Raw genomic sequence first — 16,510 nt, 5'->3', positions numbered from 1 at the left:
AGCCCTTGGATGTCACACCATGTGCTATGGATTGAATTGTGTCCCCCCCACCACCACCAAGTTCATGTGTTGAAGCTCTAACCCCTGTTGTAATGGTATTTGGAGATGGAAGCTTTGGAAGGTAATTAGGTTTAGATGAGGTCATGAGGATGGGGCCACATGATGATATTAGTGTCTTGATACAAAGATGCCAGAGAGCTTGCTCTGTACACAGTGAGAAGGCAGCTTTCTGCAAGCTGAAAAGAGAGTTCTCACCAGAAACCAACCATATTGGCATGTTTGGCATGCTCAGAATTCCAGTCTGTAGTATTTTGTTATGACAGCACCAGCTAAGACACCATGAGCTATGGACGTTTGTGGGCACTAGAATTATAAAATGTCTTCAATCAGGTGAATTATTAAATGTCTTCAAGCAGGTGAATTAAACAATTAGGTGTGTATTTCAAAAAAGCTCTAGTGGCAGATTATGGTGGAAAAATTAGAAGAGGTGATGGTAGGAGATGGGTGTGAGCTGGGGAGATTGGTGGTAGGAAAACCAGTTGAGAGACCATTGCATTAATTCAGGTAAGAGAGGCAGGAGCCTAGAGTGTGGCAGTGGGGATAGAGAGCAAAGTAGACGTTTCAGAGGTAATACTGATGGGATTTAGAAATTTGTCTAATGGGATATGTAAGAGAGAAACAGGAGTCAAGAGTTCTAGCTTGGGTGACTGGGTAAATGGTGATAACATTAATTAAGATATGGGAATGTAAAGTGGTTTATCTCTGGATGGTAGTCTTAGAACTGGTTTCTATTTCTTTTTGCTCATCTGACTTTTTTTTTACAATTACCATCTATTACTTCTGGAATAAGAGTAAACCAAGGTGGGTTTTTTGTTGTTGTTTTTGGTGGTGTGGGAATATCAGGTAAGAAATGCAAAAGATGACAAAGTTCTAAGTGAAAAATATTAAGTTTTGGTTATATTGAATTCAAACTGCCTGCAAGAAATCTTGTTGGAAGCATCCAGTAGGCTGTTAGAAATATAAAATCCATGCAGAACTCAAAGACAGGAACTGGAGATGTTGATTTTCAGAATTGGAGTTTGCTCTCTGAAGGATTAGAATATACTACCACTGAGTGCTGGCTTTGTATCAGGCTTAGAATGAAGTTGAACTGATTTTAGGTAGTACCTCTATGTTTGGAGAGGGGGAGGTGTTGAGAGGGACACTAAGAAACTTGCAGAATGGGACTGAGAACAGAATACAGAGCCTTTGGGGATGGGGTCAATATTCAGAGGAAGAGTTCAAACAGAGGCATCAGAAATTCTCGCTCCAGTTCCAAGCCAGGTATCAAAAACCAAGAGGAATCGGATCAATGAAGTAAGGTTGAGACTGTCTCATGGCTTTAGAGATAAAAACAATGATGATGGAGGAAGCCAAAAAGCTGTCACAGAAACAAGGTGGGGAAAAATAAAAACTTGCCTACCCCTGAGAAACAGGGCTGACCAAAGTACCTGACCTCTTGGGTGCCAGCTGGGGGACATAGAAAAAGGAAATTAAGGTATCAAGGATATGTAGGAAGATAGCCTGTCTTCTCCATAGGACTATTTGTGGCAGGAAGGGGGGTGGGTGCAGTGGGGAAGTAGGTCAGTGGATTTCTATTTTCACCCATGCATGTTGAACAGTAGATTATCTCTAAAATCCAAAAGTGAATAGGGCTAGGGTTATTGATATTCTGCCAAGTGACCCATCATTTATTCTAGAGGAGGGGAAAAGCAGCCTGCACATAGCTTGATACTCTTTTTGACCTGAAATGGATTAATAATATTTTGGTTCTTCTGATTTAATGTATCTGTATTGATAAGGGGACATTCTGATGTTACCTATAAAGCAAGGCATTAAGCCTGTTTCTCTTTCATCATCACCGCAGTCACTAGGATATGAGCCTTACTCTATCTCTAAATCTCACTGAGAATGGGGTGAGAGTCAAGGATGGTATAGGAGTCAGTCACTATCTGGCAGATACAACCAGGAGTCACATGTTTATCACACATTCTCATCTCAAAAAGGGCTATCAATCATTCTGAGCAAAGTGTCTCCCTAGCTTCTGAGAATTCACTTGTTTCTTGAATGGTCTACTTCTCAAGTCCTGTTTTCTCTCTTAGGTTAAATCAGTCGTATTCATTTACCTTTAATGAATAAATGGATTTGGCTGCTTGATAGTAGAATAGATTCTCCTTTCCATATAAATTCTAGAGGATGGACATGTTTTTGCAGGCTTTCTGATTATGCTAACCTTATTTGATTGGTTATATATCAGACTGTGTGTCAGAGAGAAGGATATTTGAGCTGTAATACAATTCCTTATTATCAGCTCCAGGCAGCACAGTAAACCTTCAATTCAGTTTCTAATGGTTCTCTTGGTAATATATGTACACTTATAGTTAATATCATAACATTCTTTCATAATGATGGTAGAAGGATGAATACCTCCTTAAAAGCTAATCTAATTGTATAGATTTAATACATTTGTGATTACAAAAGTTAGATGTATTTAAAATTTTAAATAGTAACAAAATTAGTAGAGTTGAAAATATAAGTCCCCCATAATGAGAGATAGATGCAGAGTGCATGTGGGCAGGGAGAGAGAGAGATGGGGAGAATTTGCGATGGCTATGGTCAGGTATGAAATAAGAGTGAAAGGTGTCTCTCTTTTTTAAAGATTTTGTTTATTTATTTGACAGAGAGAGACACAGCAAGAGAGGGAACACAAGCAGGGGGAGAGGGAGAGAGAAGCAGGCTTCCCGCTGAGAAAGGAGCCTGATGTGGGGCTCGATCCCAGGAACCCAGGATCATGACCTGAGCTGAAGGCAGATGTTTAACGATTGAGCCACCCATGCACGCAAGTGAAATGTGTCTTACCCATATTACTTGGTTAAAAAAAAAATCAGAAATTTTACATTTTGATGAGCTTTCATCAAAATATCTGAATCACATGGTCCAGAATCCTTGAATGAGAACAGGCAGAAACTTCTGAATCCCTGCAAGCAAGAACAGATTGACCCTAAGAAAATTCCAGTATTTGAGGGGTAGATAAGCGAAGAGGAACTGAGAAAGATATTCAGAGATGGGGGAAAGCCATAACAGTGTCCGGTGCTATAGAGGGGTAAACCAGGATTAGGGTACAGAAGGAATTTTTAGATTCATCATTTAAGAAGTCTTTGGTGACCTTTGGAAGACAGCAGTTTCAGTGATGTGCTGGGAGCCAACACCAGATTGTAGAAAGCCGAGAAGTGAACAGGAAGCTAGGAAGAGAAGGCAGCAAATGTAGATCATTCTCTGAGGAGGAATAGCAAGGAAGGGGTGGAGAGAGAACAGGTGGTTGTTGAGGAGGAGGCAGGATTTAGGGGTAATTTTTTTAGGATAAAAGAGAATTAAGAATGCTTTTCAGTTGATGACAAATATCCCTTCAATTGTAATATTTATTGAGTGCCTACTGTGTGTCACTCGAGTGAATGAACAAAGAGTAAAAAAGTAGTCATGCTATGTGCCCCCAAAGGACTTTTAGAAATGGGTAGAGGAATTTTTGGTTATAGGATATTATTGGCATGTAGTACTTAGGGACCAGAGATGCTCTAAATCCTGCAATAAGAGGGACAATCCTAAAAATAAATGGTTGTCCTGCACAAAATTAGAAAAGTAAGAGTTGAAGATACGAGGATGGACCACCTAGTATTCTACGTTTTTTTTTTTTTTTTTTTTACTTCCTTCTTCTTAAAACTTTTTTTTCTCTTTAATGACTCCTCTCTCTCCTGGTTTTCCTTCCTCCAGAATCACTGGGCTTTCCTCATCTCTATTGACCCCAAATGACCCCAAATGACTGGTTTTTCCTCCCCTGGCTGAAATGCTGAAATTCTCTAAGCCTCTAAAAAAAAAAAAAAAAAAACAAAAAAAACACAACACAACCCATGTCTCTTTTTTCTGTATTCTCTTTCCATCCAGTCCAATGGCTTTAAATACTATTTCTCTACTCATGGCCTCTCCCAGAATCTTCAGATACATATAACCAACTGCTTACTTGACATCTCTCACTTTAATAGGCAATCCAAGCCTAACATGCCTGCAAACAGAACTCTTTCTTAGAAAGTTTTATTTTTTTTTAAGATTTTATTTATCTATTCAACAGAGAGATCACAAGGAGGCAGAGAGGCAGGCAGAGAGAGAGGGAGAAGCAGGCTCACCGCTGAGCAGAGAGCCCCATGCGGCGCTCAATCCCAGGACCCTGAGATCATGACCTGAGCTGAAGGCACAGGCTTAACGCACTGAGCCACTTGGTTGCTCCCCAAACAGAACTCTTAATTGTCTTCCCCAAACCTCTTTTTCATTGATTTTCATCATTTCAGGAAATGGCAAGAACATTCACCCAACTGCACAAACTAAACGCCTAAATCATCCCTCATTCCTCTTTCTGTTATACCATAAGCAAGTCTTATTGGCTCTACTTTGAAAATATATTCTAAACCCATCTAATTTTCATTACTACCATGACTACCATCATGTTCCAAACTACCACCATCTTTTGCCTGGACCGTTATGAGTCCTTCTTCTCTCTTCTCCCTCCTTCAATAATTCCTTCCTTGCAGTCTTTCCACAGTGTCCAGAGAGATCCTTTTAAAAAGCAAATCAGGTCACATCACTTCTTTGTTGGCTTCCTATAGCACTTAGAACAAAATCCAAACTCCTGATCTTGACCTATGAAGCCTTATATGATGACACCTACCTACTTTTTCAGTTTTATTTGACACCACGTTTTCTTCCTTGTTCATTATATTTTAACCACCCTGGCCTTAGTAGCTGCATTTTTTAAAGTAGGCTCTATGCCCAATGTAGGGTTTGAACTCATGACCCTGAGTTCAAGAGTCACATGCTCTACTGATTGAGCCAGACAGGTGTCCTATAGCTGCAATTTTAAATAGTATAGTCAGGGAAGAACTCACTGAGAAGGAAATATTTGTGCAAAGACTTGAAGGACATGAGAAAGTGAGGGTAAGAGACTGGAAAGGTTATCTAAGTGGATATATAAATCAACACTGAAGAAAGAAATTTAAAGTTAGAAATATCAATAGAGAACAAAGAATTATTATTATTATTATTATTATTATTATTAAAGATATTAAGATGACCACCCAGCAGTATTTTGCTGTTTTGATTACTTTCTCCTTCTTAAAACATGTTTTAAGGAATTGGTCGATGGTTTCCAACAAGAAGGGTCATTGGTGGTATAGTGTAAAGACATGACTCATTTTTAAAAGCTGGAGGAAAGGGGCAGGTCCAGGGATACAAATGCAATGGGAGGAAAAAAGAAAAACAGGCACCAATGATGAAGACTGGGGAAGCAATGTCATCAAGGGAGATCCAGATTTCAAGAAACTGAAAGGAATACTCAGAGGCTGACGAGATAAAGGGTGATGGACTGTGTGTTCCAAAGGAACTATGGAAGTGTTTCATAGTTGGTGAGGGGTAGGAAATGGAAACAAAATAGAGGATATGAAGGTCCAGATGGTAATTATTAGGTGATAAGCAAGGACTTGGGAGTCTGAGGCTTCTTGTGCTCTTGACAAATAGAGATAAAAGTATAATGGATTGTGTTCTGGTAGTCTCAGGACAGCTAGTGGTAGTGAGACCGTGAGTGTTTGGGGGTGATTGTGGGCGCCAATAGAGACATGGAGGTCCTATAGATTCTTCTTATTTCAGAGTGAGCTGAGCACTCCTGTGAGAGAAGAGGTGCTGTGCTTCTATGATCTCATAAGACAGGCATGACACTATAATACTGGAATGTTTCAAAGTGGTAACATCAGGGGTGCCTGAGTGGCTCAACTGATTGTCTGCCTTCAGCTCAGGTCATGATCTCAGGGTCCTGGGGTCCAGCCTCATGTCTAGCACCCTGCTCAGTGGGGAGTCTGCTTCTTTCTCTGCCCCCCTCTTTCTCTCTCTCAAATAAATAAATAAAATTTTAAAAGCCGAAGTGATAACATCATAGAAAATTTATCCTTTATTTTAAAAAGATATCTATTGGTTTTGTGTCTTGGTTTCAGAGAACACATACCTCTATAGTTTTATTCTTCAGAGGTAAATATATTATTTCAAAGTAGGGATCCACCACTTTTTTTTTCATTTTCCTATAGATAATTAATACTCATGAAGATTTTTATAAAATACTTAGATGACTGCAATGGGAAAAATATCTCCATAGTTAAACATGGGTTTCCATAGTAAAACAATGGGAAGTTAAATTACTGAAACAATTCAGAATGAGACCTACCCAAACTTTTTCTGTTAATCAAAATTTCCTAACATTAAGTTTCAAATTGAAACTCAAATAGACTTAAATTCCTTGCTAAGAATCAAATATATTGGAGGTGGTTCCTGTATTTCTGTCAATTCAAAAGTAGTTTTATAATATCCTGAATCCATAAATTAAATATCTTTTAAATTTTCAGCCCAAACCCTTCTGTATATCTTGAGCTTCAATAGAATTTCAGTAAATAGCATACATAGACTGGCCAAGTTAAATATAAGATATATTTCATTTATTCTTCCATTCTGGTTGTCAGGAAGTGACAGCTCAAGAGGAAATGTAGAATGGATGACCTCTGTGGAACATTCGCCATTTGGCCTTCTCATTTCAGTTTTCCAACATCTTGTAATCTGATCACAGACACTTGTCTGAGGAGCTAAGGAGCCTGTATTAATCATTTACAGATTACAGGAATGTTATCATTTCAGGAACCATCTTGTCATACAAATCTGTCCTAAGAAAAAAACAATAAAGAGGAGATTTAAAACTCAAAATGATAATCCTACATTAATGACCTCCCCCTCCCAAGTGCTTTGGTACATTACCAAAGCTCTGTTACAACACATAGAGGAGAATAAATAGAGGGCCATGAAAGCAATTTGACTTACCTTTACCTATCTCCAGGAAAGCCCCAAAGTGCATTCCCAGAGACAAAGAGACAAGCTGAAAGTGTAAAAAAGGGCTCACACAAACCTTAAAGTTGTGTATCTTTTCCTGCTACATTTTATTCACAAGGCTGGAAGACAGGTTTGAACTGACGTTGGTAATAGGTACTGTGGTAGCCAGCCTATGAGATGGTCCCTAATGATTTTCACTTTCTGATATTCTTCCCTTTGTGTGGTCCCCTCGCACTCTGAATAGGGCTGCCCTGTATAACCAATAGGATATCACAGAAATGAAAAAGTACAATTTCTGAGGCTATGTAGGGGTAAAAAAGGCATTGCTTTTGCCTTGCTCTTTTGGACAATTCAGTCTGGGAAGAAGACAGCTATTGTCTCATAAGGACAATCAAGCAGCCTTAAACCCTATGGAGAAGTCCATGTGGTGAAGAACTGAGGCCTCCTGCCAATAGACATGTGAGTGGGCCACCCTGGATGCAGATCCTCTAGCCCCAATAAAGTCATCAGATGTATGCAGTCCCAGTCAATATCTTGATTAGAACTTCATTTTAGACCCTAAGCCAGAACTACGTGGCTAAACTACTCCCAAATTCTTAACTCACAGAAAATGTGTGAGATAAAAATTGTGTATTGTTTTGAGCCACAAATTAGGAGGGGGAGGTGTAATCGGCTTTGGTTGTAAAACAATAGATAAATCTAAGCAATTAATACCTAATAGGTGATAGGAACAGAATTCATACCCAATTTTGACTCCAAAGGTTGAGCTCCCAAAAGGTTGAAAGGTCCCCAGTGAAATTTTTAGTTTTCCTTAGTTTACCTATTCAGATAAGTAATTCTTTGAAATAAATCAATTTGCATCCTATGAAAAGAGAGGAACATCAATTCCTTTAATTGCTTGGTCAGTGACATACTGTACTTATTAATGTTGGACTAGATTAGATCTTGGGAATAATCAGAAGTCAATAAATAACCATGTCTCTTTTCTGGGAATTCATTAAAAGTATTTTTAAAGAAGTCTGATTCATGTTTTAGGAGTTTTTCTGGTAAGATTACTATTATAAAAAATAAAAAATTATATAATGTCTCTAAAAAAATTAAATAAATAAATAAATAAATATTTAAAAAATTAAATTAAATTAAAGATTACTATTGAACCTTCTATCTTATGAGATTAATGCATATGATTCCACTTAATTTGTTCCTTCCTGTCCCTCCTCTGAAAACATTTTTGTACACAATTTTAATTTTCTCAAGAGAAAAAATCAGTGAGTTTCCGAATTCCCCTTGACTAGAGTTGCCAATGATTTTAAGAACCACTCAAACGTTCTACCCAGAAGTTGTATCTACATTTCACATAAGTTATAATTTTTTTCCTTCCTCAAATGTCATTTCAACCTTGGGGAAATAATCTTTTACCCTGAAAGAACTAAATATTTCAGACTAAAGAAATAAATATTTACATCCCTTGGTCCAGGTGATATGAGTCATCCTGCAACTAAAGAACATCTCAACTCTCAGATCTGAAGTTATTATAAAAAATAGGTCTTTTTTTAATCCAATAGAATGCTCATTTACTTTGAGGTAGAGCACCTGTAACTACCTTTTAAGAAATGCTCTATCTCAAATAAATAAATAAATAAATAAATAAAAATTTAAAAAAAGAAATGCTCTATCTCACTTAAAACATCTATAATTATGAACATCTGAATTTTCAAAATATAAATTAGGAGGTAATTCTTTCTTTAATGAAAATACTAGCAATAAGATTTATTTATTTATTTAAGATTTTATTTATTCATTCGACAGACAGAGATCACAAGTAGGCAGAGAGGCAGGCAGAGAGACAGAGGAGGAAGCAGGCTCCCTGCCAAGCAGAGAGCCCCATGAGGGGCTCAATCCCAGGATCCTGGGATCATGACCTGAGCTGAAGGCAGAGGCTTTAACCCACTGAGCCACCCAGGCACCCCATGATAGGATATATTTAGATAATAGGACTTCTAGAGCTCAATTTACAAATTTTTTTATATACAGATCTAATAAAGTAAAATATAACTCACAGACATGTATAAGTCCACATATTTTATATTATAAAAACAACCAGGTGGTGGGTATTAGAGAGGGCACGGATTGCATGGAGCACTGGATGTGGTGCATAAACAGTGAATACTGTTATGCTGAAAATAAATAAAAAATAAATTAAATAAATAAATTTAAAAAAACAAAAACAACAACAACAAAAAACACTATTGCCTACTTTAAACTTCTTACAAGGAATTCCATTTTCCCCATTATTTATTTTTATATGTATTTCCCTCATAACCTGGTACTTTTAACCATACCAGTCCAGTTCTTAAATCACCCAATGTCCGATATTTCAAGTCTCATAGCTCATTTTAGAGAAAGCTTCATAATTTACCTTAACCTCAAGGTAAATTTTTATGGTTTTTTTTTTGTTCTGGGTTTTTTTTGTTGTTGTTTATAGAAACCATCTGCCATGGCATCTCAGATAGATGGGTGAATAGATAGATGATAGATGATAGATACATAGATTGATAAATGATAGATGATAAATCAACTTCCATCAAAAAAGGAATTAATTAAATTAGAGTGAGGGATGAGACTTTCTACTGTGGTAAAATACACAATACAAAATTCACTAAGAGTGACACCTAGTACATTGACAATGTTGTGCAACCATCACTATCTAATTCCAGAACATTTTCATCAACCCAGGAGGAAGTCTATACTTGCTAAACAGTCACTCCTCTTTTCTCCCTCTCCAGCCTCTGGCATTCACCAATCTGTTTTCAGTCTCTATGGGTTACCTACTCTGGATATTACATATGAATATATTTCGTACAGTATGTGCCTGGATTCTTTCACTTAGCTCAATGTTTCAAGGTTCATCCATGTAATAGTATTTCATTGCTTTTTATGACTGAATAATATTCTATTGTATGGATATACCACAATTAGATAATCCATTTATCAGTTGATGAAAATTTGGGTTGTTTGTGCCTTTTATTCAAGTTATTGTGAATAATGCTGCTGTGAACAAAAACATCATATGTTTTATATGCTCTGGGGTATGTACCCAGGAGTGGAATTGCTGGGTCATGTGCTAATTGAGATGAGACATTTTTAAGTAAAATCTTACCAAACCAATGAAGAATCCCATTTTTGTGTGTGTGTAGGGATCATGTTGTTATTTATCTTCTGTTACATTAACAACTTTTATGGACTCCTACACTTCTCTAGGAATTGTGGTATGGGAGTTTACACTGAGATACTGTAGGTGGCATCACCAACCCACAACCCAACACGAGAACTAACCACGTTTTATTCAAAGTGTCTACTGATGTAAAGCCAGCTGAAAGTCCCCAGCCCTAGCAGGTGCACTAGTACACACCTTCAGACAATGAAAGTTACAAGCAACCAATGTGTTTCTATATAGATTTGGAGTCAGACAGACCTTAGTTCAATTACACACAGTTACCCTCAAGCCCTCATTAAATTTCTCTGTATCTCAGTTTCATCATCTTTAAAATGGGGGTAATCCTGCCCCTCAAGACTGTTATGAGGAAAGAGTCTAGGCTGACACATAGCTGTAACTTAATAAATATTAGTTCTCATTTCCCCATATTTTCCTACACTCTTCATATTTAATGTTCCTCAAGACAGCAGTATTTTTCTTCTCATTTTCTCTTTCAGGTTAAAATTAAACTGCCAAATACAAACCCTTCTGAAATTAAAATTGACATCCAAGAAATGGTTCTTGACCTCCGTACTCCTGATAAGTGAGTAAAACTTAGAACTAGAATAATGTTTTATATTAACAAAACTTTAGCCAATATTCTTAAAGTATACATAGTTATTCTGCATTACCCCTAAAGTCTGAAGAAAAGTGGAAAAGTCACTCAGATGTTTGATCTGCGTAATATAAATATAAATATATTTGGAAACACCTGATTTTTTTCTGCTTTGCCCCCATACATTGTGAGTAGGTTGACACCACCAAAACTGTGCCCAAAACACAGTCATTTACATTAAGATACAGTTTGCTTATCTGTGAGGAAAAATAACTAGAGGTGAAAATCTCATAAGTTGTAAGTCTCTCATGTGGTTTTTTATACAGTGATGGTATAAGAGAAGCAATATCTTTAAAATTTTTGGTTATTGTGCAGCTCTAAGGCTAAATTTGATTATGTTTATCTAAAGATTTACAGAAAAGTCTTGTCATCAATTACTTAAAATAAAAATTCTAATAATTTATCACTAGTTCCTCAAGTAGTGTGACTACCTTGAAAAAGAATACAGGTAATAGTGGAATAATTGAATTAAACATTTTTATATTTTCAAAATAGTCTTCTTATTACACAAGTTCAAATTATCTTCCCCAAACACAACACATGCAGTAAGATTCTGATGTTAATGTTTATCCTGAAACCTGGACAAATCAGTCCTGTCTCTCAAAACCAACTCCGTAAAGAGAGAATCCGTGGAAACCGGTGTATGTCAGAAAAAATATCTAAATATCTCACTGCTTTGTTCACTTTTCATCTGAATGTATAGCAGTGAGCACACCTGGGTTGATTGCAATGGTTCTTTTTCTGTAACTCATGAACATTTCAGGCTGGGTGTGGAGAGCAGTCAGCTTCTGGCACCTGTTCTTTCTTGCATTATCAGTATCAGTACTTCTCTGTTGATCTTGGGACTTCAAAAAAAATAAAAAGTACATCCTTCATACAAGACCTCTATGTGTAAAGAACCCAGTGTACATATGTAGCTTAATCTTGATTTCCACAGTAGATGCATTTAACCCCTAATGAACTAGAGGTAATATACAGAAAATATTTTCTCATCATGTATATCATTTCAAAACTATATTCTCACAAGAAATTGTCTCATGTTATTAAAATTACAACCACTATTGGATGTATTCACCTTAAGGTGTATTGTTCTTTTTAAATTCATGTTATATATGCTTTTACTCTTCCACACAAACTCTGCAAGGAAGATTGCTTACATGAACAGTTAATCTTCCATGATATTGGTGTGCTTGTTAAAAGCACATACATATCTACACACCATGGAGTTAATTTCCGTTCCCCTAGCAGTTCTCCATCAATCTTTAGGCAGCTGCTCTGGCTATGCTGTCATTTCAGATATCTATCAGGGCCCACTAAATGAAAGACGCATACAGAGATACCTGTCCACATAGAATGTGGACTACACTAGAATTTTTGGATCATACTGTTTTAATATATTAAGTATTCTGTGCAGAGAGGTGCTGTCTCTTAGGAAAAAAATCATGAATTATGGTAGAATACTGAAGAGAGGCTTATATCATTTTTACCATTTTCCCAAACACTTGAGCATTTTTGGAGCCATGCTATTATATGAAATTGTGTTATTGGAAGTGTGTCTTGTTTTTGAATTTATTGATATTTACATTGACTTTCTTTAGTTTCTAATTTTGACATCCTCTAACACTGTTTACTTACCCCAAGAAAGGTATGAGAAAATATCCTATTTTTGTATGTATAAGGCAGAACAAGTGAATCTATTTTAACTGAATGGACTAGAAATATCAATCAAATAATAGTCAGTTGCATTAGAATTATCAATAAAGCCCAGATTTTTTGGAATTATACAAGCTAAAGAAATAAAGAAATTTCTTGAATTCTTCATTTTTAAAAAACTGGTTGTTTTGGCATGTTGATTCCCAAAATGGAGTAGATAGAAAGGAGGAAAGATAGGGGAAATAGGATAATTTCCCAAGGATTTTTGTCTTCATATGAGGTTCCACTATTTTTTGAGGTAAATCCTAAGAATGTCATAAATGAATTCCTTGAATGGGATAATAAGAACATATTATAAATACAAGTATGAGTTAAATTTTGGTTGAATGCTATTTAGATAATTCTCACCTTTGCTGTGCTCCTTTAACTCAGATTGATTGAGAATTGACTGATGTTTGAACTAAAAAAAAAATGCTTTCAAAATGAAGTAGTGAAGTTCAACTCAGTAGCTATTTCTGTACTTGCTTTGAAAATAGTTATGGCTCCAATAGAAAACCTTTAAAAAGCCATGTATATTTTTAACCCAGATATTTAGATAAAATAATTTATTAACTACATAAAATAAAACTACATTATGTGAATATGCACAGAACAAGGTTGTCTTGTATTTAAATCTCTTGCAACATCACCTTGACTTTGCTAATATAAATGTAAGTATGTAAGTCTCTGAATTAAAATTCACTTTATGGTTTTTTTTCTTGACTTTCATATATTATAGTTGACTTTTAAATAATTGCTAATGGCAATTAACACTGGATAGACATTTGATTAGTGCCTAAACTGCACCTTCTTAAAAGCAAGTATACTATTAATGTAAAGGCTGAGGGATTGGGCTTGAATATTTATTCATATGTGATAGTACTAATCTATAGTACGTATTCAAATATTATTTTGTGGTGACCTATTTGCTTTTCATTCATTTATTTATTCATTCAACAAACGTTCATAAAGTCTTCTGCTAAACACTGAGGGGACACAAAAATAAGATAGAGTCCTGTACTTCAATGAATTGTACATGGATAAGTATTTGTAGAATTTTATTTTGTTTAAATGTAAATCTCAATTCAGATAACAGGCAGTAAAACAGACAAAATACTTCCCTTCTCCTAAGAGCCTAAATAAGTTGCACCATTTCTATTCTTCAAAATTTTAGTATGTCAAGCCATACTATTAAGGACTAGACAGAAATACAGAGATAGATGGATCATCCCAATGCCACTAACTGTCTCTTCTGAATTTATTTCTTTCTGGACAGAGAGGTGCACATTATCATTAGAACTCCTTCTTTAGTTGATTTATAGTTGTCTTTTAGTGCAATGAAGCTACCACCACTGAGCTTTGCTTTATTTTTGAAGTGAATACATTATCATTTGTAGAATAAGGGATAAAGCAAATCTAACTCCAGCTCAACCTATATTGTAAACAATTTTAAAAAGATAGACTCAACATTTTTTGCACCCACTTTCTGGAGATACCAAATATTACTGGCTATATTAAAATACATTATGATAGCATTACTTCTGGTAGAGAAAGCTGTTTTTTCTACCCCAAATACCTGGAATGGAACAAGAGTCACAGAAAATTTCCTTTGGTTCCAGATATTCGTGATAAATATTTTTAATGAGCCCCATTTCTTTAACTTAGGTCTTTGCAAATGAGTAAAGAGGCAATTGGTTTTCAAGAGTTCGTTTTCAAGCACTACTTTTACAAATATTCAATAAGTAGCCCTAAAAAGTACCAGATTACTTTACTGATTTGGACCTTTACCTTCTAAAAGAGCTTTTCGGCCCACTTTTTATAGAGATACTCAAGCCTTCTCTATGGAGAATGTGAGGTAACAAGAGTTTCATGCATTTAATTTTATGCAGATACCAGCATGTGCCGACCCCATGCATAATTCAGATTCATATCCCTATGACAGAATTATGGATGTCTCATCCCAGCAATGCATCTAAAGCATACAGTTATCCTGTAACTGAGCCACAACAGCAAAATAAACCCAGCAATTTCTCACAGGGCTTTTTGTCAATGTATAGTAGAAAGAACCAAAAGCAAGCACAGAGAAGCACTTTCATTGATCTTGTATTAAAATCATTCCGGGCCTGAATTTCAATAACTATACCTGTAGTGGAGACTCAGCCTGGGATTGTGCTAGCAGAATTATTATAAAACCATTCCAATTTTCAGATTTGTATCAGTCAGTCACATTCCGTCTACATGTAAGCATGGCTGGCAACAGATCTATCCAGCCAACTTAAAGTTGCAATGGCTCTATTCCTCTGTCTATAAACCAAGGCTGAGACTATGTATCTATAATGCAAAATGGGGTCAATTTTGAAAAAAAAGAGTAGGGGATCAAAGCCCCTGCTTGGATTTTTAAGGCCAAAAAAAAAAACTGGTATATTATTTGTGTTATTTAATTAAGCATATTTTTGACCCGGTACTTATACTGTCTAAATAATTTTTGGTTCCCAATCTTCTGATGGTATGTATTGCTTTCCATTACCTTATTAAAAGTGATATCTTTTGTTTAATTTAAAGTCAATTAGTTAACATATTAGTTTCAATGATTCATTAAGTGATATTTTCTTGATATTTCTTTAGGAAGATGATTCTAGGTTTTTTTCTTGTCTTGTTTTGTTTTGATTTTTAGGAAGCTGTTGATAACCCTTCCCCATCCTGTGGAATGCAACAGTGCCAAAGCTTTCTATATTCTGGAGACTGAGACTCTTGAAGTCACCACAACTTTGAAAAGGGAGTTGGATTTCATTAATTTCTTCTAAAACTTCATGAGTAAGGAGGAAAAGGGGTACATTGGAGTGATAAAAAAAAATAAAAGAAAACTTTGGAAAACATTAGTTAATATTTTCTATCTTCTTTATTACTCTGACATATTTCAGAAAGGGTCTCAATTCAATTCAAGTGAGATCCTGCTCTTTTGACAGTCATTTCTATTACTCTGATGGAAAATATTGTTTTCTCATATTCATAAGCTATTCCATTTTTATAGCAATAGCTGGATATAGCTGACAGGTTATCCAGTTAGATTACTGCATGGTCAATTAAAACTGAAATATGACCATGAAATGGTTGGTCCACTTATTTCAGGAGTCTGAAGAACTTAAGCCAATTAAGTATACTATGATACAATCAGTTGCATTGCAGTTGGTCATTATTACCAGAAAAGTTTATTTGGTTGCCTTTTCATTGATTTTATCAAATGATTTACAGTGTTCTCTGGTTAGGCTTTCACAATTCTGGAAGATACAAATAACAAAAGATATAAATAGTTTGGTGTACCATACTAACATGTTTTACTTGAATAAGAAATACTCCAGAGCACACAGCATTATTTTGCTTCCTCGGTCTTGCTCTCCATGTTTGGATCTAGTTGGGTTAAAAATAGTCTTCCTTTTGTGCACTAATAATTACTAGCAATGCCTTTTGGGGTACTGTGTGTATATTTAGTATCAAAATCCTTGACATTTAAAAGGAATATAAAGGAAAGCATAGTGCATTTACAAAACCTGTTCTTTCTCATTTCCTATCTTTATTTGTAATTGACCATACCTATTTTTATGAATTATGTCAATATCATCTGCCTCTTCTGGACTGTATTGCCTGTTTATTTCAGAATTATTCATGAATAAATCACATTTTAAAGCTCATGTAACTAGGTCTCACACCTCACTGTAGAACTGTGAAGGTAATTGGGAGTGAAATTTTGAGAAGAAATGAAAAATTGAAAGATATTTATTACTTCTATATGAACCAGTAGGGGACTAAATACTCAAGCAGATGTTTTCTAGACTTACTTTCATAGGTGACTACCACGCGTCTAGATTGTGACTAGATCTAATAAAAGGAAAAGACCGAGACTTGGGCCAAACTAGTTGTGTGAATGTCTTGAACTCTCGTAGAGAATTTGCCATTGAAATTAGCACCATGATTTCCTCTATGGGGGCAAGAGTTGA

At 35.7% G+C, this 16,510-nt stretch overlaps 1 protein-coding gene across 2 annotated transcripts in view; it reads left to right on the top strand.

Moving 5' to 3' along the window:
* The window catches only part of DNAAF6 (dynein axonemal assembly factor 6), a 37,338-nt gene extending 21,142 nt beyond the window's left edge, over nt 1–16,196 (top strand). For both annotated transcript variants that reach the window (XM_059386270.1, XM_059386269.1), the window contains exons 7-8: nt 10,666–10,751; nt 15,190–16,196. In XM_059386270.1, the coding sequence (XP_059242253.1) occupies nt 10,666–10,751; nt 15,190–15,319 (216 nt within the window). In that variant the 3' untranslated portion in view covers nt 15,320–16,196. The remainder of the gene's footprint in view (nt 1–10,665; nt 10,752–15,189) is intronic.
* The last annotated feature ends 314 nt before the right edge of the window (nt 16,197–16,510 follow it).

Source organism: Mustela nigripes, chromosome X (assembly GCF_022355385.1).
Source record: "Mustela nigripes isolate SB6536 chromosome X, MUSNIG.SB6536, whole genome shotgun sequence".
In the NCBI taxonomy this organism is placed as follows: domain Eukaryota; kingdom Metazoa; phylum Chordata; class Mammalia; order Carnivora; family Mustelidae; genus Mustela; species Mustela nigripes.
Note: the sequence above shows the minus strand (reverse complement) of the source record. Positions and strands in the feature narration are given on the sequence as shown.